This window comes from Nerophis lumbriciformis, linkage group LG25 (assembly GCF_033978685.3).
Source record: "Nerophis lumbriciformis linkage group LG25, RoL_Nlum_v2.1, whole genome shotgun sequence".
Taxonomy (NCBI): Eukaryota; Metazoa; Chordata; class Actinopteri; order Syngnathiformes; family Syngnathidae; genus Nerophis; species Nerophis lumbriciformis.
This window is the reverse complement of record NC_084572.2, coordinates 23,848,227-23,876,219: the sequence shown is the minus strand read 5'-3', so window position 1 is coordinate 23,876,219 and position 27,993 is coordinate 23,848,227. Positions and strand designations below refer to the sequence as shown.

Genomic DNA, 27,993 nt, shown 5'->3' with positions numbered 1-27,993 from the left:
ATATATTTTTGATCAAATTTATTTCCTCTCTTATGCTGTTTGGGTCACGATGGTAACAGATTTCAAAACGTATAACGGCGTCGCAGCTTATAAACCAAGGTGGTGTACATTCTGACAAACCAACACGGATCATTTTTGTGAATAATTCAGCCACGGCAGAGTTCTGCTCTCTACTGTTATAGTTTTCCTATATGTTTTAATTGTGCTCAGTCAATAAATAAGCTGAATTCTTTATTTACACATGTTCAGAACCACTGGAAACTCTTTTGCAGCACATACCATTCTCTATTTACACAAAGTTCTAACCCCAGTGTACAACAAACACACCAATCATCTGAAGGATAGCTGAGTGAAGCGTTCTGTTGTCCAAAAAATGGCAGCTGTGTGAGTGACTACAGGTCATCCGACTCGGGCACTTGAATGGACTCGAGGGTGATTTGGGGCAGGATCAAATGGGTGCCCTCGGTTATCCATCCCTGGGCCGTTCTGTTGAAGGTGGGCCGCTTGATCCCCGCATCCTGGAGCTCCGGGTACTTGGGCGGATTGAGGTCCAGCTCTGGGAGTTTGAATGTGATTCCTCGGGGCGCTTTGTCGAAGCCGCCATAAGGGGTCGCGACCCTGTAACGAGCACCGCGTTATCAGCCCTGTTACTTGACATGAAAAATGCACACTCGACTTACCGGTTGAAGCTTTTGTACTCAGGAAGTTCAGGGGGAGGGTCCATGGCGGGCATTTGTAGTTTGAAAGTCTCAGTGAGGCCCGGGTCATCGCTGATGGCCTCCTCCCACGGTGAGTGGTAGGATTTAGACATGGCGGAGGCACTTGACTCATCTGCATTCGTATCTGTCATAGAAGCACATCGTTTAAACATCATATTAACCAGTGATGACCCCTAAGGCAGCGTTTTTCAACCTTTTTTCAGCCCAGGCACATTTTTTTCATTGAAAAATATGCGGGGGCACACCAGCAGCAGAAAACATAAAAAAATTAAACTCAGCAGCTGATATTGACAGTAAAAAAGTCGTTCTCGCAATTGTTAGAAATGACTTTAAACCATAACCAAGCATGCATCACTATAGCTCTTGTCTCAAAGTAGGTGTACTTTCAACACCTGTCATCACGCCGTGACTTATTTTGAGCTTTTTGGTGTTTTCCTGTGTATTGTGTTTTAGTTCTTGTCTTGTGCTCCTATTTTAGTGGCTTTTCCTGTTTTGTTGGTATTTTTCCTGTAGCAGTTTCATGTCTTCCTTTGAGCGCTATTCCCCGCACCTGCTTTGTTTTTAGCAATCTAGACCAGTGGTTCTCAACCTTTTTTCAGTGATGTACCCCCTGTGAACATTTTTTTAATTCAAGTACCCCCTAATCAGAGCAAAGCATTTTTGGTTGAAAAAAAGAGATAAAGAAGTAAAATACGTCATCAGTTTCTGATTTATTAAATTGTATAACAGTGCAAAATATTGCTCATTTGTTGTGGTCTTTCTTGAACTACTTGGAAAAAAAGATATACAAATAACTAAAAACTTGTTGAAAAATAAACAAGTGATTCAATTATAAATAAAGATTTCTACACATAGAAGTAATCATCAACTTAAAGTGCCCTCTTTGGGGATTGTAATAGAGATCCATCTGGATTCATGAACTTAATTCCAAACATTTCTTCACAAAAAAAGAAATCTTTAACATCAATATTTATGGAACATGTCCACAAAAAATCTAGCTGTCAACACTGAATATTGCATTGTTGCATTTCTTTTCACAGTTCTTTTTGACAGACATTTAAAAAAAATCTCACGTACCCCTTGGCATACCTTCAAGTACCCACAGGGGTACGCGTACCCCCATTTGAGAACTACTGATCTAGACTATTTAAGTTGTTGCTATCCTTCTTTGTGGGGACATTGTTGATTGTCATGTCATGTACGGATGTACTTTGTGGACACAGTCTGCTCCACACGCTGTAATGTAAGTCTTTGCTGTCGTCCAGCATTCTGTTTTTGTTTACTTTGTAGCCAGTTCAGTTGTAGTTTCGTTCTGCATAGCCTTCCTTATGCTAATCTTCAATGCCTTTTCTTTAGAGCACTCGCCTTTTGTTTATTTTTGGTTTAAACGTTAGATACCTTTTTCCCTGCGTGCTGCCTCCCGCTGTCGTCTGCATATTGTGATCACGACAAACCATGTTCCCGACAACTACAAAGCAATTAGCTACCTGCTGCCACCTATTGATATGAAAGAATGTAACATGGTTACTAGGGCTGTGAATCTTTGGGTGTCCCACGATTCGATTCAAAATCGATTTTTTTTTTCAATTCAACACGATTCTCGATTCAAAAACGATTTTTTTCTCGATTCCAAAGGATTCTCTATTTATTCAATACATAGGATTTCAGTAGGATCTATTCCAGTCTGCTGACATGCAAGCAGAATAGTAGATTTTTGTAAAAAGCTTTTATAATTGTAAAGGACAATGTTTTTTCAACTGATTGCAATAATGTAAATTTGTTTTAACTATTAAATGAACCAAAAATATGACTTATTTTATCTTTGTGAAAATATTGGACACTGTGTTGTCAAGCTTATGAGATGTGATGCAAGTGTAAGCCACTGTGACACTATTGTTCTTTTTTTTTGTTTTTATAAATGTCTAATGATAATGTCAATGAGGGGTATTTAATCACTGCTATGTTGAAATTGTAACTAATATTGATACTGTTGTTGATAATATTCATTTTTGTTTCACTACTTTTGGTTTGTTCTGTGTCGTGTTCAGTGTTGGGTTAGTTACTGAAAACCAGTAACTAGTTACAGTTACTAGTTACTTTATTTCAAAAGTAACTCAGTTACTAACTCAGTTACTTAAACCAAAAAGTAATGCGTTACTGTGAAAAGTAACTATTTAGTTACTTATATATATATTTTTTAATTTTTTTAAGGCCCCATTTAATGCCCTTTTAGCCTTCATTTTAGTACTGTTATTGCACTGGAGAATAATACAATCTGTTGTTCAACTTGACATGCATTTGCATCATTGAACTCTGCTAAGCAATGTGCTCTACATACAACACACAAAGACAAAGATATGTTTTAAAGGGCCAATTTGTTTCAGACCAGAACAAATTGACAAAACTATTTTAAATAGCTGCAACTTAACATACATAAGTAACAAACAGCATAATAACAACATAGCTGTAAAACAAGAAAGGCACACACTACATACATAAAGCCTAACCAGGCGTTTTCTCAAGGAATTCTGAAATAAAATCATGTCTGAAGCCCAGAACACTCTACACATTTCCCCACTTAGTTTAGAGAAAAGGAAATATTAGCCTGGCCCACTAGTATCCCTCTTTAGGTTTGTGAACTTTATAGTCTAAACATTTAGAGTGATGTGATAATCAAACACTCTAAAAGTTTAAAATGAAAGAGTATATAAGAGAATTGACAGAGTGTGTGTACCTTCACGTGTGCAGTGCCTCGTTAAAATCCAGCCGCTGTTGGAGGTGGAGGTGAGTGTGTCTCTTTACTAGCTTCGTCGAAGCATGTTGTTTTTGTCGCTGTTTCAGCATATTTGAAACTTACATTCAGCTAAAATGTTCTTTTCTTTGTGGTCGATAAAAGAAACGTACTGAAAATATCTCCATTTTAAGAAACTCGGCTTCGGGGTTCGCCATGACGTCTTGATAGTAGACACAGACACGCCCCCTCCCCCACACACACACTCACACACACACACACGTACACACAGACAGCGCGCGGCGCGCCTCTTTTTCGTCGCCTCTTCAGCAGCGACACTCAGATCTTCTCAGTTTCTAGCCGATACTACATAAAAAATAACGCAAAATAACGCAGTAACGCATCATGTAGTAACGGTAACGGAGTTACTGAATATAAAAAATAACGCGTTAGATTACTAGTTACCGCCGATAGTAACGGCGTTACAGTAACGCGTTACTTTGTAACGCGTTAGTCCCAACACTGGTCGTGTTTGTGTCTCCTCTCAATTGCTCTGTTTATTGCAGTTCTGAGTGTTGCTGGGTCGGGTTTGGTTTTGGAATTGGATTGCATTGTTATGGTATTGCTGTGTATTGTTTTGTTGGATTGATTAATTTAAAAAAATAAAAAAAATATTTCTTTAAAAAATAAAATAAAATAAAAAAATAAATAATCGATTTTTAAGAAATGAGAATCGTGATTTGAATTCGAATCGATTTTTTCCAACACCCCTAATTGTTACTCTGCCGAGCTCTAGACAGCACTGACACTCAACAACGGCACATTATTTGCGGATTATAATTACTGGTTTGCAAGCAAAAAATATTTTAAGCCCAATTAGGTGAAATTATATCATCTCCCACGGTACACCACACTGTATCTCACGGTACACCAGTGTGCCGCAGCACAGTGGTTGAAAAACACTGCCCTAAGGAACACCAACACTTATGTATTTTATATTTTTAATAGAGATCAAACGTTTGAAATCAAGTTATCTGCTATTATGACGGTTTGGATTATAATTGTTATTTTCCTGTGTTTATATCACTTCCCGTCCTGGTACTCTTGTTTTGATAGTGTTTCCTGTTTGGTGTCTGTTTTGAAGCACCTTTACTTTCTGTCCCTTGTTCTGCCAGAACACCCGTTCCTCATTGGTAATTAGTTCTATTCAGTGCCACCTTGTTCACTCGTTAGTGCTGGGACACTATTGAGTGTATTCCATCGTGTGCTGTTGATTTCTGACTTCCTGCTAGCCATTTCTTATGTTTCTGCTGCATGGTTCCTAATTCAACCATTGTCAGCCCAGTGCAGGGGTTCTCAACCTTTTTGAACTCGGCTCCCACATTTTCCACTACAGAGTGGTACGGCACCCACTAAATAAAATATGAACACTGAATTAATCTTGCTAATTGTATTCAATAATTATATCTAATCTACTTATAGTCAAACATGTTAACAACCTTGTCAAATGTTTTGAAACCATATGTTAATCACAAAGATTATTTATCTAACACATAAACCTTAGGCTTAGGTCAGGCTGATTACAAATATAAATACTAACCAAATATACTAAAAAGACCTAATGAAAAACATGTTTACATGCAATTACGCATCTTAAATTATTCTTAAACGGGCAACAAAATTAAAGTTTCACTACTTTAGTCATAATTTTGGCGCTTAAACTTTTTCTGTATTTTTTTATATTGTCTTTACTGCTGGGAAAGTGTATTACAGTTGAGAACCGCTGCAGCCAATACGAACGAGAGCTGAGAAACAAGGGACGCCGGCCTTGTGGTTCGGAAACACTGGTATAGACCAACAAGATGCTTAAAACAAATAAAATGCTCTTCTGGTAAGTTAATCATTTGGTGATGATATTGCTCATTTTCGTAATTTTTAATTTTTTGTGTTTTTTAATTTACAAAAAACACACATAATGTTAATTCATTTAATAAAATAAAATACAGCAACCCTAACTCCAGCCCAATTCCAATTTTATAATACTTAGGATATAAAAATTTACTAAAAAAGTTGAGAAACACGCAAATATAACACTTGGTAAATACAATAGTAAAATAAAACAAAACACATTGTAATAGCCACAGTATTATTAATAGTGATAATAAAACTATCAATAAGGGGTGGGCCAAAGAAAAGGCAAACTAAATAAATAAATACTTCCAGGTAGTCATAGGGTGTCCCCAACTAAATGACAGATAGTTAATAGTAATGGACCCTTATTGGGTCCATTTGTACACTCTCAGTTACATTAACATTGATATTATACATGTGGGCTCATAGATAGAAATGCCGTTAAATGTAGCTTTGATGTAGCAAGCTACTTTGCCGTGTAGCTTAGCTACATTTAATCAAGAGTAACTTGTACCTTAGCTGACTACATTTTCCAAGTAGCTTGCCCATCACAACTAGTACTCCTCTGCTTCTCTGGTCGAAGTTTTTCACAGACAGCAAGTGGAAGTGTTGGGTAACCAATCAGGTTTAAGGATCCGCCCACAGACATTGATGGGTGAGTTTCATGAAATAAATAAATACGTTATTAAATTGTAAATATGTAAATCTTGAAATAATTGATTAAATCAAACAATAATGAAATCAATAGTCAATTAAAAAAATATTAAAAACATGAAATAATTGATTAATTAATGAATTAACAAAACAATAGTTCAATATTTGAATAATTAATGAAAAATTTATTAAATCATAAAATCGTGAAAACCAAAATGAATAGTTATTATTAAATAGTTATTTAAATTATGTAATAATTAACCAAAAAATAATTAAACAATTAATCAAATCATGAAATAAATCAATCAATCATGAATTGGTAGTGAAATAAATACATCATTAAATTAAAAAAATTATGATATCAGAAAATAATTAAATACATTATTAAATATTGCAATAAATTATAAAATAATTAATGAAATCATGAATTAATTAACTGAATGGTTAAATGAATAATTAATTAAATAATTCATGAATAGAATGATATTAATAATAATATTTATTTAAATCATGGAATGATCAAATCAATAATTAATTAAATATTGATATTCATATCATGGTAACATAAAAAAAATCGAAATATCGAAATAATTAATCAAATGATGAAATAAGTAAATGTACTTTTACCAAACACCCATTTAATAACACATTTATGTATACAATTATTTAAGTAATTATTTGAAGAGGTGTGTATTTATTTATTTTGTCTTGTTTGACCCTCCATAGTTATGCAGGGTGAAGTCTCCTCAAACTGACAAAAAAAAAATCTTTTTTTTTTATATATTCACCTCCCACATGTACAGCAGACACATGTCACACACGCACACACCTCTGAGTTTAATACGTTGTCAACTTTTTCCGTACAAAAACACCACTGACTACGACGTGGTCATGAGTTGAGTTTGCAGCAACAGAGCAAAGACTTTGGGTTTGTGATGAGATTATGAAGCGGGAGCGTGCTTAGAAAGCTCTTAGCCTTGGCAGGCTGACTTGTCCATCATTATGATCTTGGGTCTTAAAATAGCACATACTTGAAGTGTACACTCATCATATAACATGTCCACATGGGATGACATCCCTTCAGGACTAAAGCTGGGAGCTTTGACGGCCTGCATGAGATGAAACCCTGTCATTAATCATTCTTTTGAAAAAAGATTTTCCAAACTAAACATCAGCCGTACAGTGCTTCTCAAATCTCTTGTATGATCCGAGCTCCTCACGGCTCTACAGTGTGTCGTCCTTTTTTTTATGACAACCTTACATAATCACCAGCTCATGCTTGAATGTTTGCCACTGGCTCGTATTTTTAGCCCACAGTGGGGGAAATATGGGCGGCAAATGACAACGAAAAAATAAAAGCTGACACAGCAAATATGACGCAACAAATGCATGATAGGTGAACATGTTGAAATCCTTACTAATGCTGTGAATCCCATTTCACTGTGGAAAAGCCTTAACATGACAGGTAAATGGTGCCATTGGAAGCCCACACATTCTGTGTTATGGATGGAATATTGTAATAATAAGCATTAAGCCAGGGGTGTCAAACTCATTTTAGGTCAGGGGCCGCAGCATGGAGGAAAACCTATTCATGGCATACTAATTCAAAAATAAAAACAACATCAATTTGTTGGGTTTTTTATTGTTTTACTTCAGCCAAAAAGAGAACAAGCACATTCTTAAAATGTACATATTACAATTACCGTATTTTTCGGACTATAAGTCGCAGTTTTTTTCATAGTTTGGCTGGGGGTGCGATTTATACTCAGGAGCGACTTATGTGTGAAATTATATCATGGAGAAGTTTCTTCAGCGCAGGAATTATGACTAAAGTGGTGAAACTGTACTTGTATCTGCACTTTGATTTTATTGACAATTTAGTTAAAAAACATATTTATTATTCATTTAGTTTATTTAACGTAAATCTATTTTTAATCAGTTATTTATGAGTCCTTTTTTATGCTGTATATTTGGTTAGTTTTGTAATCAGCCTGAGCCGTTGGATAAAACCTTCGCCTTTTTTTAATGAATACTTAGGCCTACTATGCTACTGTATTTAATATTATCAAATACATTTCCCCCAAAAAATGCGACTTATACTCCAATGTGACTTATACATGTTTTTTTCCTTCTTTATCGTGCATTTTCAGCCGGTGCGACTTATACTCCGGTGCGACTTATACTCCGAAAAATACGGTAATCCTTTTGGCAAAACACTTCATGTTAGTTAAACATTTTGATGGAAAAAAATGGTGCAGTTTCAAAAACACTTTGTCTCAGTGTTTTTACAAAGCCGTTAAACTTCAATCACTTCCTGTTTGGCATTCTCATGTTGACAATTCACCATCAAAGACGTGTTTGGAAAAGCAGTCGAGTGTTACCTCAAAACACCGCATTGGTGACAACTGCCACGACACATTCATTTGTCATCATTCAAATATTACAATTATAATCAAAACAATTGTCAAAAAATGACACCATAATAGTAAAAATCAAGGTAACATAACTACAAACTTTACCAATGTGAACATGGTATATTCAAGCCCAAAATAAAATGGAACAAACAACAGAGGTAGAAACACACATTATTACAATGGAGTTCAGGTTGCACATCGTGCCGTCAACCAATTGCGAACACTGCACGGAACTCTAACTACAATGATGTTGACTTAAGCCTTTGCTTAACTTACCGTTTTGTTATTTTATCCGTTGAATGGATAATTTACAATGAAAGAAGGTATTGTGCGTCAATACAGCATTAATCTGCTGCCAGCCACAACAGGAGCAGCTGACTGCTTGCACCTGCACTGATTGGAGTAGCGGCAGCCAATCTATTTTTATATTGAGCAAACTCATCTTGCGGGCCCCATCAGGCCCGCGAGCGGTATGTTTGACACCCCTGCACTAAGCTAAAAAGTATTAAAAAAAATATAACAAATAATAATAAACCTTTTAAAAAAGGTTAAAAAGTGTCTCTGATCACAGACACTTTATTTTTCACTCCTTTTTTAATTGTGGAGATGCCTTAAAATTGATTCCTAAACTTTTCAAAATTAAAAACATTTTACTATTACTATATATATATATATATATATATATATATATATATATATATATATATATATATATATATATATATATATATATATATATATATATACACATATATATGTATATATATAATATATCTATATATGTATATATGTATATATGTGTATATGTATATATGTATATATATATATATATATATATATGTATATATGTGTGTGTATATATATATATATATATATATATATATATTTATACATACATATATACAGTGTGTGTGTGTGTATAATTATGCATATATGTATATATGTGTCTGTATATATATGTATTTATATATATATATTTGTGTGTGTATATATGTACAATGTATATGTGTATGTATATACAAAACCCAAAACCAGTGCAGTTGGCACGTTGTCCATCCATCCATCCATCCATCCATTTTCTACCGCTTAGTCCCTTCGGGGTCGCGGGGGGGCGCTGGAGCCTATCTCGTATAATTCGTAAATAAAGACAGAATACAATGATTTGCAAATCCTTTTCAACTTATATTCAATTGAATAGACTGCAAAGACAAGATATTTAATGTTCGAACTGAGAAACATTTTTTTTTTTGCAAATAATCATAAACTTAGAATTTAATGGCAGCAACACGTTGCAAAAAAGTTGGTGCAGGCGCATTTTTACCATTGTGTTACATGGCCTTTCCTTGTAACAACACTCAGTAAACGTTTGGGAACTGAGGAGACCAATTTTTTAAGCTTTTCAGGTGGAATTCTTTCCCATTCTTGCTTGATGTACAGCATAAGTTGTTCAACAGTCCGGGGTCTCCGTTGTGGTATTTTACGCTTCATAATGCGCCACACATTTTTTGGGAGACAGGTCTGGACTGCGGGCAGGCCAGTCGAGTACCCGCACTCTTTTACTACGAAACCATGCTGTTGTAACACATGGCTTGGCATTGTCTTGCTGAAATAAGCAAGGGCGTTACTTGGATGGCAACATATGTTGCTCCAAAACCTGTATGTACCTTTCAGCATTAATGGTGCCTTCACAGATGTGTAAGTTACCCATGTCTTGGGCACTAATACACCCCCATACCATCACAGATGCTGGCTCTTGAACTTTGCGCCTATAACAGTCCGAATGGTTCTTTTCCTCTTTGTTCCGGAGGACACGACGTCCACAGTTTCCAAAAACAATTTGAAATGTGGACTCGTCAGACCACAGAACACTTTTACACTTTGCATCAGTCCATCTTAGATGAACTCGGGCCCAGCAAAGCCGGCGGCGTTTCTGGGTGCTGTTGATAAATGGCTTTGGCTTTGCATAGCAGAGATTTAACTTGCACTTACAGATGTAGCGAGCAACTGTAGTTACTGACAGTGGTTTTTTGAAGTGTTCCTGAGCCCATGTGGTGATATTCTTTACACACTGATGTCGCTTTTTGATGCAGTACCGCCTGAGGGATCGAAGGTCCGTAATATCATCGCTTACGTGCAGTGATTTCTCCAGATTCTTTGAACCTTTTGATGATATTACGGACCGTAGATGGTGAAATCCTTCAATTCCTTGCAATAACTTGTTGAGAAATGCTGTTCTTAAACTTTTGGACAATTTGCTCACGCATTTGTTCACAAAGTGGTGACCCTCGCCCCATCCCTGTTTGGGAATGACTGAGCATTTCATGGAAGCTGCTTTTATACCCAATCATGGCACCCACCTGTTCCCAATTAGCCTGTTCACCTGTGGGATTTTCCAAATAAGTGTTTGATGAGCATTCCTCAACTTTCTCAGTCTTTTTTGCCACTTGTGCCAGCTTTTTTGAAACATGTTGCAGGCATCAAATTCCAAATGAGCTAATATTTGCAAAAAATAACAACGTTTTCCAGTTCGAACGTTAAGTAGCTTGTCTTTGCAGTCTATTCAATTGAATATAAGTTGAAAAGGATTTGCAAATCATTGTATTCTGTTTTTATTTACGATTTACGCAACGTGCCAACTTCACTGGTTTTGGGTTTTGTACTCTATATGTGTGTAAATATATTGTTACTTTACATGCAGTCGGCTTATGGCCCCTGGCCAATTTTTTTTTAGCCCAATGCGGCCCCATGAGTCAAAAAGTTTGGACACCCCTGCTATAACAAGTCCATAGACTTATATTGGTCAGATCATAGACTTATATTGGTAAGATTGGTCAGATTAGGACAGTTTAGCTTGTCGTTGTTGTTGTTTTAGCTTGTTAATAAAGATATACTTAATTTATCAAATCCCTGTTAAGTTTTGTTTGATATTTAGTACTATATAGCACTTTATATTGTGTTCAAAGTGTACAAACCTTCACTAATATATGGACATTGGTCAAGGCTGGGATCCATTATTAATACCTACATTCTTTCTTGTGGAGACATTTGCTTCACTGTACACACTTTTCAATTTACAAACCGTGTTCAGGAACCAATTGAGTTTGTAAATCCAAGTTCCACTGTAATTATAGATTTAGTATTTGTATTTGTATTGTATTTGTCGTATCTGTTTATATCCAGGATGCATATAGACTAAATGGCAAAATATGAGCTTTATTACCTTGAGGTGTGTCATCTGGGTTGGGAGTGTTTCCATTGGTTGGTGCATCCACTTTAATTTCAATCATGTGTGCGTTCGCAGTCAGAAAATCATGCTGTAAAACACAAGAAAGTTAACAGGGGCAGTTTTGAGGCTGGAACCGACAACTTTAAATACAAAAATCAGTTTTATTGACCGTTAGGCAAAACTGTACCTTTGTTGTTAACCTGCAGTTTGATTATGTTGTATGATTTCTATGCACTCAGGCTACGTTCAATATGCAGGGTCAGATGTCCAATTCTGATTTTTTTTTTGTTAAATCTGATCTTTTTAGTGGCTGTTCACATTGAGATTTGTCATGTGAATGCAATCTGACCCCCTCGCGGACATGACGTCATAACGTCGCACGCACTGCAGTGTTTACTTGAAGTAAGCATGGCTTCAGCTCTAGTCCGTCTCAGTAGTGGCGAATTTGTGGCAATTTCAAGGGTTTTCAGCAATAAAAGTCAGCATTTTCTGAACCGATTGAGAAGATTGAGAAGGAAGAGGATGAGTATATTGGCTCTGGCAGTTCAGCAGGATATTGAAGAGCGTGTTTATGGATGAGCAGTCGAAGACAGGAACATCATTTTCACCTGTTTTCTGCTCTGTTGTCAATGTTACTACACGATCGGTACCGAAAGACACAATCGGTCAACGCATTGTTTTACGACAGTTATCGCACCCACCTACGAGCGCTGTATTGTACTGTTGTTGTTCATGTGTTTGTTTGTAAATTCATCCATCCATTTTCTACCGCTTGTCCTTTTTGGGGTCGCGGGGGGTGCTGGAGCCTATCTCAGCTGCATTCAGGCGGAAGGCGGGTTACACCCTGGACAAGTCGCCCCCTCATCGCAGGGCCAACACACAGGGCCGGCCCGTGGCATAGGCCGTATAGGCAAATGCTAAGGGCGCCGTCCACCAGGGGGCGCCACGCCAGTGCCACAAATGTTGGAGAAAAAAATAAAAAAATAAAAGTTGGTAATATTATTTCTAAATACAAAAAATAATCCCACGTTAATTAAAATGCAAAGTAAAGCCTATTTAATAGAAATATTATTTGTTACAACATTACGCCCCCCCCCCCCCCCCCCCCCCCCCCCCACCGGGGGGAACCCCCCGCACGGTGCGCCCCTCCCTTCCCGTATCATGACTCTTTTTGGACGTCACCACATCAAAAAATCAACACAAGATGTCAAAACGGCCAAAACTGTCAGGTGCCCAGGGAAGAAAAAAGAGAAAAGAAGAGGAGGAGAAACGAGAAAAGACAGAGGTAGCAGGTAGGTAACGTTAGCCTACATGAAATGATTTGTCTGTTACAGAATGTGATAGTAACCTGGCTTTTTAGCATTAAGCTAATGTTACATGATTCGGCAATTGCTAATCTATAATCTGTTTTAACGTCGGGTTAATATTGTGGAGGGGGCTAAATTGTTATGGAAAATAATAATGTAACGTTAGGGATAATTGTATTAGATCTTTTAAGCAGGTGTTTTTTGTTTACATTGTTATTGCCTTCTGGTTAGCTAATGTTTGCCATGCAGGTAATAGTCACTTTTCCACCCCTTTATATATTAGATATAGTTGTAAGTAAAAAAAAAAGGTCAAAGACAAAGCTATTCGGTTTCTTGTGAGTATATACACTTCACTGCCGATGTGGGGGGGGCGCCACCTAAAATCTTGCCTAGGGCGCCAGATTGGTTAGGGCCGGGCCTGCCAACACAGATAGACAGACAACATTCACACTCACATTCACAAACTAGGGCCAATTTAGTGTTGCACGATCTATCCCCAGGAGCATGTTTTTGGTGGTGGGAGGAAGCCGGAGTACCCGGAGGGTATTCTGAACATTATAAATAAAGATTTATACAAAAAAATATATATATATATTTTTTTTTTTTTACTATATATATATATATATATATCCATCCATCCATTTTCTACCGCTTATTCCCTTTGTGGTCGCGGAGGGCGCTGGAGCCTATCTCAGGTACAATCGGGCGGAAGGCGGGGTACACCCTGGACAAGTCGCCACCTCATCGCAGGGCCAACACAGATAGACAGACAACATTCACACTCACATTCACAAACTAGGGCCAATTTAGTGTTGCACGATCTATCCCCAGGAGCATGTTTTTGGTGGTGGGAGGAAGCCGGAGTACCCGGAGGGTATTCTGAACATTATAAATAAAGATTTATACAAAAAAATATATATATATTTTTTTTTTTACTATATATATATAGTAAAAAATATATATATATATTTTTTTTTACTATATATATATATATATATATATATATATATATATATATAGTAAAAAAAAAAAGATATATATATATTTTTTTGTATAAATCTTTATTTATAATGTTCAGAATACCCTCCGGGTACTCCGGCTTCCTCCCACCGATAATAACTTCAAAAAAAAATAAAATAAATAAATAAAAAATATATATATATATATATATATATATATATATATATATACAGGGCCGGCCCGTGGCATAGGCCGTATAGGCAAATGCTAAGGGCGCCGTCCATCAGGGGGCGCCACGCCAGTGCCACAAATGTTGGAGAAAAAAAAAAAAAAAAAGTTGGTACTATTATTTCTAAATACAAAAAATAATCCCACGTTAATTAAAATGCAAAGTAAAGCCTATTTAATAGAAATATTATTTGTTACAACATTACGCCCCCCCCCCCCTCCCTTCCTGTATCGTGACTCTTTTTGGACGTCACCACATCAAAAAATCAACACAAGATGTCAAAACGGCCAAAACTGTCAGGTGCCCAGGGAAGAAAAAAGAGAAAAGAAGAGGAGGAGAAACAAGAAAAGACAGAAGTAGCAGGTAGGTAACGTTAGCCTACATGAAATTATTTGTCTGTTACAGAATGTGATAGTAACCTGGCTTTTTAGCATTAAGCTAATGTTACATGATTCGGCAATTGCTAATCAATAAATAGCTAGTTCTGTTTTAACGTCGGGTTAATATTGTGGAGGGGGCTAAATTGTTATGGAAAATAATAATGTAACATTAGGTAATTACAGTACTCCCACCTTACATTCCTCAGGGACATTTCTTTCTTTTTTTAGTTTATTTCGAACATGAACACACTTACATCATAATACATCACACAATTTCACATCATTTCATTTTACATGCCCGAAAAGGAGTAGGAAGAAGCAAAGCTTATTTAATCCTACCCCTTTCCCACTTCAAAGCGTTTACAAATATATAGAATCATTTACTGACCTTTTTATATAATAAAATAACATCTATGAATTAGTATACAACAGTTTTGTAATATGTAATTAATTAATTAATTCAGTCATTATTAACATACTGAGATGAAGAATATCTTATTTTCAATAAGGTTGAAAGTATTTCTCATAATTCTTCTTCTTTGTACTCTGTAAGCACTATTATTTTGAACAACCTCTTAAACTGGATCATATCAGTACAATTTTTAACTTCTTTACTTACCATTCCATAATTTAATTCCACATACTGATATGCTAAAAGTTCTAAGTGTTGTACATGCATATAAATGTTTGTATTAGATCTTTTAAGCAGGTGTTTTTTGTTTACATTGTTATTGCCTTCTGGTTAGCTAATGTTTGCCCTGCAGGTAATAGTCACTTTTCCACCCCTTTATATATTAGGTATAGTTGTAAGTTAAAAAAAAAAAGGTCAAAGACAAAGCTATTCGGGTTCTTGTGAGTATATACACTTCACTGCCGATGTGGGGAGGGGCGCCACCTAAAATCTTGCCTAGGGCGCCAGATTGGTTAGGGCCGGGCCTGTATATATATATATATATATATATATATATATTTTTGTTGTTGTTTGTTTGTTTGTTTGTTTGTTTTTGAAGTTATTATCGCACCCGCCATTCCAGTTACCATGGTTTTATCTTTTGTAATATTTATTTGAATAACAATGCCGTATAAAAAATACTTAAGAATACAGTATTTATTCTGAAAGCGCACAGAAACATGAACGATGTGCTCAGCAGCCTTAAATGGCAAATAAATCAATCTTTTTTTCACTACTTTATTTACAATAAATACACCAATTCACAATACTAACTGTATATTTGTTGTTAAAATACATATTTAAGTTACAGTAAGTGTATAAACGTATAAAAAAAAAATCAACAGTTCAAAAAATAAATGACGTTATGGGAGTCAGTGGCGCCCCCGTGCGTCATTTATTGCAATGACAGAAGAGTTGAAAGTGGTTGAAAATGTGGCGATAATACTCCCTAATTTTTTTTAAAAATCTACCCATTGTTAATTTTTATATTCTTGCTATATTTTATTCCTAGGTAAGCTACGTTTTCTACCAAACATTAATAAAACATTCAAATATCAGAGAACATGACGTAGCAGAACTCCGTTAACTATTGCAAGTCCAGGAAGTGACGTTGACCTCGCGCATGCGTGGACCGATCGTGTCGTCCGGTACCGATCATATATTGTAACCTATTTTTATGGGCTTTCCTCTTGGTGATGTTAAGTTCCTGTTATACGCTGTCATACAGTATATGCCTTGAGCTCTTATTTTGAAGGCGCTAAGAGCGGAAGTGAGATCACGTTGTGGCGTGGAGCGAAGGTTTTTGAAAAGGTAAATAAAGGGTCCTCGTGTAAACTGGAGATTCCGTGTTTATTATTTTGTAGTTTCATACCATATATGTCGCCTATACGGTATGAAACTACAAAATATTAAACACGGAATCTCCAGTTTACACGAGGACCCTTTATTTACCTTCTTTTCAAAAACCTTCGCTCCACTCCACAACGTGATCTCACTTCCGCTCTTAGCGCCTTCAAAATAAGAGCTCAAGGCATATACTGTATGACAGCGTATAACAGGAACTTAACATCACCAAGAGGAAAGCCCATAAAAATAGGTTACATATTATTAATTTCATTTTTTTCATTTATTCATTTATTTCAGGCAATGACATTAAAAAAAAAAGTACAAAGTAGACAATACATAATAATATAACATAATATTAATATAATGCAAAAGGTAATGTACAGTATGTAAGCATGATTGTCCAGTTTTGCCTCAAAGGGAGTGGGAAGAAGATAATTGATTTAATCCCACCCCCAGTTCTCCATTCAGTGATTAATACATTGAGTTTCACTCTTACTTTGTTTAAGGATTATACAAATGTTGTATCATAGTGGCATTACCACAGGTAACAATAATTATTACACTGTATCAACAATTTGTATCAACAATGTAGGAAGAATGAATATACCAACAATGGTAATAGACAAAATACCAACAATGGTAATAGACAACATAGCAATAATGGTAAGGAAACATTGAGCACATGTGAACACTTTGAGACAGAGTACAACAGCAGGTCAAATTAAAGACCCTCATCTCTATATTTGAACCAGACCCCATGTTTGTATAATAGTTTAAATCGATTAATAGTTTGGCATTGCTTGAGTCCAGTTTGTTCCATAGTTTTACTCCGCATGCAGACACACAAAAACGTTTATATTAGTGATTTTGTAATTGTCTATTTTGGTAAATAATTATGACTAGAGATGTCCGATAATATCGGCCGATAAATGCTTTAAAATGTAATATCGGAAATGATCGGTATCGGTTTCAAAAAGTAAAATGAATGACTTTTTAAAAGAGCTGTACATATCCGGTAAAACACGGACGTAGGCTAGTATCATACTCCATCCAGCTGTATAATCACTTGCCTGACACCTGACATGTTAGCTACTTCTCTTTGTTTATAATGTTTATAATGTCTATTTTCTAGTTCCGGCTAGATCTACTCTCTATTTTATGCTGCTGCTGTCACATATACTGTATATACTGTAATATTGTACATGGTCATTGGTATATATTGTATATATGTTATAGACATAATATAATATATCTGTATATATATTATTCTGTACACATATTATGTATATATTCGTATATATGTTAGATTCTTTTATCGCTATATTAGTCTATTTATACCTGCATTGTCCTTTCCATACACTCTCCATCATTGTAACTGAGCTACTGTGTTGAACAATTTCCCTTGTGGATCATTAAAGTTTGTCTAAGTCTAAGTCTTAGTATACTCTGGACTGAAGCTGTGTGCCTTCATTGTTTTTGTAGCTGTTGTTTTGAGGCATGTTTAAAAAAAATAAAAAAATAATGCTCCTTGTAAAACTCAAAGTATAGTTTTTCCATAGTTGTTGTGGCTATTAGGATTATCTCAGGGAGAGCATGTCACAAATTCCAAGCTGCTGTTTTGAGGCATGTTAAAAAAAAAATGGACTTTGTGACTTCAATAATAAATATGGCAGTGCCTTGTTGGCAATTTTTTCCATAACTGGAGTTGAAGTTGTTCTCTTATTTTGGAATACCTTGTTTTTGATTGATTGATTGAAACTTGTATTAGTAGATTGCACAGTACAGTACATATTCCGTACAATTGACCACTAAATGGTAACACCCGAATAAGTTTTTCAACTTAATTAAGTCGGGGTCCACGTTAATCAATTCATGGTAAAGTTACATTGTTTAATGCATCCAGCGGGGCATCACGACAAAATGAGGCATAATAATGTGTTAATTTCACGACTGTATATATCGGTTGATATCGGAATCGGTAATTAAGAGTTGGCCAATATCGGAATATCGGCAAAAAAGCCATTATCGAACATCTCTAATTATGACACTTATCGCTTTTTGATGCACGAATCGCATATATATTTGATTTATATCCACATATGGATATGAAACATTTGGAAACCCACTGTTCCCACTGACATAAAAAGTTGCATATGATAAAAAAAAAAAATCCCAAATTGACCTGCAGTGTGAACAAGGCCACATTAGTAAACAAACACTAATAAACAAGGAAGTAGCTTTTATGCCAAATTTCTAAGCAGCCTCCAATGGAATCATCATTGTGTTGAAAGACATCCAAAAGCACATTTTCTGATAAACACCACATTTTTTTTACTCACATTAAGTTGTGCGTTGGCCTCGTTTTGTATGCTCTCAAACGTGTACTTTTCCGATCGTCTCTGGCGCATCTTGAAAAGGCGGGAGCCTCTGTTGGAGAGCAGCGACAGCTCCTCCAGCATGATGTCTTTGGGAGTGCTGTGCTTCTTTCCGAGATCCATCCCGTCCCCTGTAGTGCAACAAAGCCAGTATAAAACCTCACATGTCATACAATGAGATAATTGACCTCATTTACAGTCCATAAAGCAGATTGTTCATTATTGTGGACTGTCATCAATAAATAAATACAAAAATAAAAAAGACATGATGTAGTTTAATAACCGACACTCACACACGCACAGAAGTTGAAGCTTGTAACGTAAACGTAAGGTAAAGTGTGTAACGCAGGCCAGCCAGCGTGCTTTGGCCACGTGTACCTTAGTAAACCTCGACAACTTTAGGAGCAATGCTGGCTATCAGGTGCCAGCCAACGCTTTTAGCTCGGTTGTCAGCACACTCGCCTCTCATGTGGATGACCAGGGTCCGCAGTCCCGTGCGAAACGGTAAAAGGCAGCCCCAACTGGTAAGGACTTGATCTCGATTCCATTGTAGACATTTTCTGAACGTCAGATGATGAAAATCCACCTATAACCTTTTGAGCTATCTCAAAAGGTTATAGGTGGAATGGAAAAAAAAGAGAGGAAAGCGTAAACATAAAGTCAGGCCCAAAATCGAATCAGTTGTTCCTTATCCCAGTTCGGACAATTTCTAAAAGTTTCTTGAATATCTGCCCATAACTTTTTGAGCTGTTTTGCTAACTTGCTGACTAACTGACATATAGACAGACCGACCAGTCAAAGACCAGATTCCATAACCGTCTGGCGGACGTAATTAAGTGTAAATTAGCATTTAATAGAGACAAACACAATCTTACCTCAGATATGATGAGACAAAAGGTGTGTGATAGTGTAGTGGTTCACTTGGCTCGCTTTCATGCAGCCAGCGTGGCATTGTGGTCATTTGGAATGTTCGGAACTTTTCATGCCAATGTTTTATTGATCTGATTGGTCCGATATCAGCAAAAAAAACAAGTATCTGATGGTATCGATGTGCATGTAAAATCTGTGATACAAACAGTCCTGCATCGGGTTTACTTTTGCAAAGATGGACAGCCAATTAACATCTAAATGTCCTCTAATTAACACTCAGGATATGTATTTTCTTCTATTTTAGTCAAGTCATTTACAAAAGGTAAACACGCTAAGCTGTAGGCTACTAGTAGATAGCAGCTACACAACAGCTAGGCACACAATAGCGCACAAGCTAGACATTATTAATAAGTTTCCTTAATTGAACGATATTGCAGTCTGAAACACATTTTTCAATACAAACACGTATCAAAAAATTATACAGTCATCCCTCGACACATTGCGCTTCAAATTATGCAGCTTCAAAACATTGCGGATTTTTATAGTCTATACATATGTATGTATATATATATATATATATATGTATATATATATATATATATATATGTATATATATATATATATATATATATACACATATATATACATATACATATATATATATATACATATACATATATATATACAAATACATATATAGATATATACATAAATACATATATCGATATATACATAAATACATATATATAGATATATAGATATATATATATATATATATATATATATATATATATATATATATATATATATATATATATATATATATATATATATATATATATATATATATACGTAAGGTCAGGAAAAAACACAGAGTTTATTTCATCCCGACGAGCCTGTTTCGCAGGTTTCCCTGCTCTTCAGGGGATTTTATAAAAAAGCTAACGTATATTCGCTCTACCCCAGTATTGAGCACTGTATAACAGATAAACCACAGAAACCTCGACTATATATAAATATATATATATATATATATATATATATATATATATATATATATATATATATATATATATATATATATATATATATATATATATATATATATATATACCAATCAGAGTGCGCTGTTCAGTATTGTGGCCACTGATTGGCTCAGCCTCAGGCAGCATTACTATATTGGATTAAAAGAGTGTAAATGTGACTAAAGGGTGTAACTTCATGTCAAGAGGGCTCTCATAGTGTTGAAAAACTAATTTAGAAGGTCTATGCTCTAGCTTTGAAAATTTAAGATATATAATGAATGATTCCGTCTTCGCGGAAATTCATTATCGCGGTCATGTTCTGAACCACAGAACAGCGAAAAATCAGAGACGACTGTAGTTGCACGTACATTACAAAATGCAAAAGCATTACAAATACAAAAGCTTACTAGCAAGTACCCAGTAACAAACGTATCCGCATCATTCAACTTACTGTCATCATCTTCGGGTCATGAATTAGACACGCACGAAAAGTGTAACTGAACAATACTGCAGTCTAAAACACAAACTTGTCAAATATAAATCTCATCATTATAGTTGCATATTACTTACACATGCAAAGTCTTCAAGCAGAGGCGTATTAAAAAGTGTCCAGTAAGCAAAGGGTCCGCATCGTTCAGCTTACTTATAATCTTAAGGAATTGTTGTGACCACTAGGTTGCCACTCCACCTTAAATTTAAAGACAGCATAAATCCATATGTTAGTGTTTTCATATCTACCATTGTTTTCTGTTTAAGTCATTTCACTCGATCAAGCCTTTTTTTTTAACATTCAAAACTCCAAAATAATACAAAAGTATGTACTATGATTAGGGATGGGTATTGTTCATATTTGAACCGTAACAGTACCGATTCCCGGTATCTGGGAATCGGTACTCAACGGGTCTAATTTTCGGTACTTTTGTGTGTGTTGATAAATATTGATTGTTTATTAAAACAATTTAAATATATAAAAAATATAATATACAAAATATAAAATAAAAAATAGAAATAAAAAACATAAAACATATAAAATATAAAATATTTGTATATATATATATAAAATATAATAATAATAATAATATAAAATATAATATTTTTAATTTTTTTATTGCAACATGTGAAAATTAGTTGAATATGAAGACTGCTGTCCAGCTGTTATATCTTGTGTCATTATCAAATTTTTGAGTCTCATTTGCAGGTATGACATTAGGTTGCAATTGCAGTTCCAAGTCCAAGAAGTTAAACGGCAGTAGTGTATAGTTTATGGTGCGTCGGTCATTTCAGTATTTACTGTCTGTTGCGCCTTCAAAAGTGTCTATACTGTAAGTATTGTACGCATGAGATGTTTGATTGTAACGTGCATCTTAGTTGTAGTTTTCAGAAAAAAATTTGAAGAAAGTTAAAATTGCTATTGCCAATCAGAATTTTTTTGAGTACATTTCTTTGTTGACTTAGATAATTGCAACATTATCTAGAGCAGTGGTTCTTAACCTGGGTTCGATCGAACCCTAGGGGTTCGGTGAGTCGGGCTCAGGGGTTCGGCGGAGGTCAAGACACACCCGACTCATCATGTAAATACAAACTTCTCCCTATCGGCGTATTACGGATACGGCAACAGCTGACTGATTTGCAAGTGTGTAATTTGTTGTGAGTTTATGCACTGTGTTGGTTTTGTTGTTTGAACAAGGTGATGTTCATGCATGGTTCATTTTGTGCACCAGTAAAAAAAAACATGGTAACACTTTAGTATGGGGAACATATTCACCATTAATTAGTTGCTTATTAACATGCAAATTAGTAACATATTGGCTCTTAACTAGTCATTATTAAGTACTTATTAATGCCTTATTCGGCATTGCCTTATTATAACCCTAACCCTCTAACCCTGGCCCTAACCCTCTAACCCTATCCCTAACCAAATAACTCTAAATTAAGTCTTATATTAATTAATTAATTAATATGTTCCCCATATTAAAGTGTTACCAAAAACATAACTGTCTTGAATTTGAAAAAAAAAAAAAAACATTTTATTTTTCACTAAAGAAGGGTTCGATGAATACGCATATGAAACTGGTGGGGTTCGGTACCTCCAACAAGGTTAAGAACCACTGATCTAGAGGTAGTTTGGCCATATCTGCTCTCAGTGCTGCTGGAGTGATGCCGAGTTTGCAACCCGGCGTTACCGGCACTGTTGGATTTTACGTGAATTGGTAGGACCAACAGGATTCGGTCGGTGCCAAAAAGTACCAAATTATACTCAAAGCTCCGATACCGTTAACGTATCGGAAGTGGAAAGTTGTATCGGGACACCTTTATTTTAGAGCAGACCTGGGCAAATTAAGGCCCGGGGGCCAAATGCGGCCCGTTGAGCTTTTCAATCTGGCCCGCCGGACATTCCCAAATATTTTTTTTAGATCTTTAAGATGGAAAGTGTAGCTGCCATTATGATGTGCACTCATGTTTTATAATGACCGTAAGTCTTCAACTATACAAAGTATTTCAATGGTTGGAATCTGCGCTTATGGATAATATACTCGTTACTGTGGTCATCTAATTAGTTACTATGGTCATCTAATTAGTTACTTTGGTCATCTACGTCACAGCAGCTCAGACGAGGCACCAAGCAGTGTGGGCGGGAAGCATTTCCACAGACGCGGAAGGAGATTTTCACAACAAAGTTCTAAAGCTTAGTGATGTATAGAATAGAATAGAAAGTACTTTATTGATCCCTGGGGGGAATTCAGCAAATATCAGATATATCAGATTGTAGGTGGGTTTATTTTGTACCCTTCACGTTCATATTTATGAACCGCTCCATATTATATATGGGGCGTTATAGCTCGGTTGGTAGAGTGGCCGTGCCATCAACTTGAGGGTTCCAGGTTTGATCCCCGCTTCCGCCATCCTAGTCACTGCCATTGTGTCCTTGGGCAAGACACTTTACCCACCTGCTCCCAGTGCCACCCACACTGGTTTAAATGTAACTTAGATATTGGGTTTTCACTATGTAAAGCGCTTTGAGTCACTAGAGAAAAGCGCTATATAAATATAATTCACTAATTTACACATTTCACTGTTTGTTGCATTTTTGCTGCGTTTCACTTGATTGTAAAATATGTCGATCGGAAGGGGGTGTGGCGTTCATATTTGGTCAATATTCAGTGTTTTATCATTCATAGAAAAATGTAAAATTCCATTACGTTTTTTAAGGCGGCCCGTCATAACGTTTTTAGCATTCAATCAGACATTATCGTGAGGTTTTGTATTAGTGTTCCTAAAAATAGATATACCGGCCCCCCAGACAAATTTTTTTCTCTAAATGTGGCCCCCGAGTCAAAATAATTGCCCAGGCCTGTTTTAGATACTTAATAATTCAGTGTGTATCAATGATAGAAATACAGTTACATCACTACAGATGGGAGGAGCCAACTCAGGTCACAATTTGTGATTGATGGCTTGTCATAAAGCAGCTAACGAGACGCCAGCATGGAAACATGTTTACGTCAGACGAAAGGTTTCTCCGTGTCATATTCCGTAAGCCCTGTCATGGAAAAAGGAGTTATCTCCATCCCTGAGAAGGACTTTACAATACAGCCTCATACGCCAACAGTGAGCAAATGGCCGCCAGCTGTCACAGCCCTTCATCGCGCCACAACTTCCCTCCCCGGCCCCACCCATCGACACACCCAGAAATAGAGCTCCCAACAGGGCCTCTATAGGAGCTAAATCAGCCTCTTAGCTTATTTCTGGCAGATAGCAGCCCTGACATTTTGCACTCGTATCCCTCAGAGGGTTATGGACTTGCAGCGGCGAAGCCTCGGGCGGAACGCCATACCATTGGCACCGTGGACCTCTCGACAAATAGCTGCTGCGTACTTCTTCTTCTCTCCAGCTGCCATTGTACAGAATTGTGACATTGTGGGCCTGGCAAGGTTGTCAGAGGGCAGCAGGCGTGCTGGAAACACATACAGGAAACTAAGATGTGCTTGTTGGCACTTTTAAACATGGCGCGTCTACCGCCATTGTCAATAAACGGCCATGGCTCATATTTCTTTACAGTCATTGACAATAAGGAAAGAAACACAACTTGGTAGAAGATGCTATGTTATGCAATAAGACTTAGACTTAGACTTAGACGTCCTTTTTATTTTCATTCAATTTTGACCTTTACAGTACAGATAAGAACGAAATGTTGTTGCGTTACCTCATTGTAGTGCAGGATAAAAAAGCAATAAGGTGCAGATATAAATAAATAGATTACTGTACAGATAAATATATTGCACTTTTGCATCCACATTTATGGATGTATGTTATATTGTCTTTATATTCCAGCGAGTTAATCCATTTTTGGATAATATTGTCATAACAATCAAATAAAAAGTAATGTCTTCAATATTAAAATACTTTATTTAGCACAATCATTTTGTTGGTGCAATTTTTGTTTTAACTTACAAATATAATGAGATCATTGTGTTTGTGCCCTTTGAAGAAAACTACAGTAATACTGTACATGGAAATCCAAAGTTAATATTTATAAAATGCATATTCGACCCCAGAAAATGATGCGTTGACTATTGTATTTAATACTAACAATAATACAACTAATAATAATAATAATGACAATAATAATAGCAATGTTTTTTGAAATACATCTCATCATACCTTTCGCATTTCAACTCATATTTTACCTACCTTATATGGTTCCATGCTACAAAGTTGCTAAAATTGTACCTATGTTTGTCATATTAAAATGTATTCCATAAACCCATGGTATTTTTAAATCACAATAAGACAAGTAATGCATGATTTTCTGGGGTTGAATATACATTTTACATATATATATATATATATATATATATATATATATATATATATATATATATATATATATATATATATATATATATATTCCATATATATATTCCATATATACATATATATATGTGTGTGTATATATATATATGTATATATATATATATGTGTGTGTAAAATGTATATTCAACCCCAGAATATACATTTTACATATATATATACATACATATATATATATATATATATATATATATATATATATATATATATATATATATATATATATATATATATATATATGGAAAATGTATATTCAACCCCAGAAAATCATGCATTGACTAATAATAATAATAATAATAATAGTAATAAGGGTATTATTTCCTATTATTATTATTTCTTTTTGTTGTTGTATTATATATATATATATTCCATATATATATATATATATCAATCAATCAATCAATCAATGTTTATTTATATAGCCCTAAATCACAAGTGTCTCAAAGGGCTATATATATATGTATATATATATATATATATATATATATATATATATATATATATATATATATATATATATATATATATATATATATATATTTATGTGTATATATATATGTATATATATATGTGTGTGTGTGTAAAATGTATATTCAACCCCAGAATATACGTTTTACATATATATATATATATATATATGGAAAATGTATATTCAACCCCAGAAAATCATGCATTGACTAATAATAATAATAATAATAGTAATAAGGGTATTATTTCCTATTATTATTATTTCTTTTTGTTGTTGTATTATTTATATATATATATATATATATATATATATATATATATATATATATATATATATATATATATATATATATATATATATATAGTTTGGCATTAGTATCATGATTATCATGAATGTACTTGTTTTCATTTCATTCGTTGACCATTTTTATTTCAACTTGTTCAACTTTTAATTGTACACATTTCATTATTATTTGTGATGATAATAATACACCAATATTTTTTCTTAACTACATCTAATTATAACTTTTGCATTTCAACACATACAGTATCTTAGGTACCTTTTATATGGTTACAGCCTACAAAATTGTTAAAATTGTACCCGTGTTTGTCAGATTAAAATGCATTCTTATATCACAGTAGGACAGGAACATACCGTAGTTTTACAAGTGGTAAGTGAAAATTGTGAAGTAGTGCATGATTACTTATATATACTAGTAAGATGTATAATAAACCCCCAAAAAACATTACACTAATGATAATAATTATTGTTTTTGTATTGTTTATCTATATTACTAGTTTTATGTTATCATGATTATCATTAATGTATTTTTTAACTTTTATTTGTGATAGTAATATTCCAACATTTTAATCATATTTTTTTTTGCATTTGGACGCATGTTTTAGGTACCTTGCTGCAAAATTCTGCTCTAATATTGTTTGCCTCGTCGAAATTGTGTCCATGTTCCTCAGATTAAAATGTATTCCCTAATTTCATTGTGTCATTCTATTTGTAATAGGACGGGAACATAGTTTTAAAATTGTATAGGTAGCTGAAAAGTGTGCGGTAGTGCATGATTACTTATATATACTAGTAAAATATATAATGAACCCCCAAAAAAACATTAATTTGAATAATAATTAAATATTTTTTATTTTTTTTGTATTGTTTATTTATATTACTAGTTTTATGTTATCATTATTATCATTCATGTATTTTTTTACTTTTATTTGTTGACAACTTTTATTTCAACTTTTTAAACTTTTTATCAGTATTTGTGACAGTAATATACCAACGTTTTAATCATATTTTTCGCATTTGGACGCATGTTTTAGGTAACTTGCTGCAAAATTCTGTTATACTATTTTTTGTCTTTTCGAAATCCATGTTTGTCAGATTAAAATGCATTCCCTAATTTCATTATGTTATTCCATTCGTAATAGGACAGGTACATAGTTTTAAAATGTATAAGTAGCTGAAAAGTGTGAGATAGTGCATAAATATGAAGTCCATGCAAAAAAATATAACATAACTATTGTAGGTTTAATGATAAAGTTGAGGTTGTATTTATATAAAAAAAAAAAAGATTGCTGTAGTTTTTCAATTTGAACTACATGTTGAATTGAAGTAATGAGGCACAATTTAAAGACAACAACAATTGGTTCCTCACCAAATCAAAAAGAAGAAATAAAGGTTAAAAAAAAACATGAAAATGCAACAATTGGAGAACAATGATGTTCATTTAGGGATGATAATATAATATATAAAATATTTGCCAAATCAACACTGAGCCTTTCGCTGACCTGTGATGGTGTCCCGGGCGTGCAGGCGGTATCCTTGAGGGGAAGCGGGCGACGCTCAGAGGTCAACCAACACTCGCTGGTTTGATCTTCCCTGATCTTCACACTCTTGGACACTAAAGCCACACTGCCAGTGTGTCTCTGTGTCCGTTGTCCATGGAATGCAGCTTACATCAATAGGCTAAATATACCCTGACAAACACTCCAAAGCGCTCTCAAACACCACAGTGCTCGCATGTAGACCATGGGACGAG

General features: G+C 34.9%; 1 protein-coding gene across 2 annotated transcripts; it reads right to left on the bottom strand.

Moving 5' to 3' along the window:
• Positions 1–23: 23 nt before the first annotated feature.
• Positions 24–27,910, bottom strand: myoz2b (myozenin 2b). Of its 2 annotated transcripts, XM_061984534.2 has the most exons (6): positions 27,743–27,904; positions 24,435–24,554; positions 18,669–18,835; positions 11,650–11,743; positions 681–843; positions 24–618 (listed from the first exon to the last, which is right to left on the bottom strand). In XM_061984534.2, exons 2-6 carry the CDS (start codon positions 24,514–24,516, stop codon positions 393–395), a joined length of 732 nt encoding a protein of 243 aa, XP_061840518.1. In that variant the 5' UTR covers positions 24,517–24,554; positions 27,743–27,904; the 3' UTR covers positions 24–392. The 2 variants fall into 2 exon arrangements, with proteins under 2 accessions (XP_061840518.1, XP_061840520.1); XM_061984536.2 differs by lacking the exon at positions 24,435–24,554 and having other exon boundaries at positions 27,743–27,910.
• Positions 27,911–27,993: the final 83 nt, after the last annotated feature.

Coding starts and splice junctions, on each gene's coding strand:
- myoz2b (XM_061984534.2), bottom strand. CDS start 24,516: ATGTCACAATTCTGTACAATGGCAGCTGGAGAGAAGAAGAAGTACGCA. Junction 844..11,649: donor CCCAGATGACACACCTCAAG/GTAATAAAGCTC, acceptor CTTCTATGACAG/ATACGAATGCAGATGAGTCA. Junction 619..680: donor GAGTACAAAAGCTTCAACCG/GTAAGTCGAGTG, acceptor TGCTCGTTACAG/GGTCGCGACCCCTTATGGCG.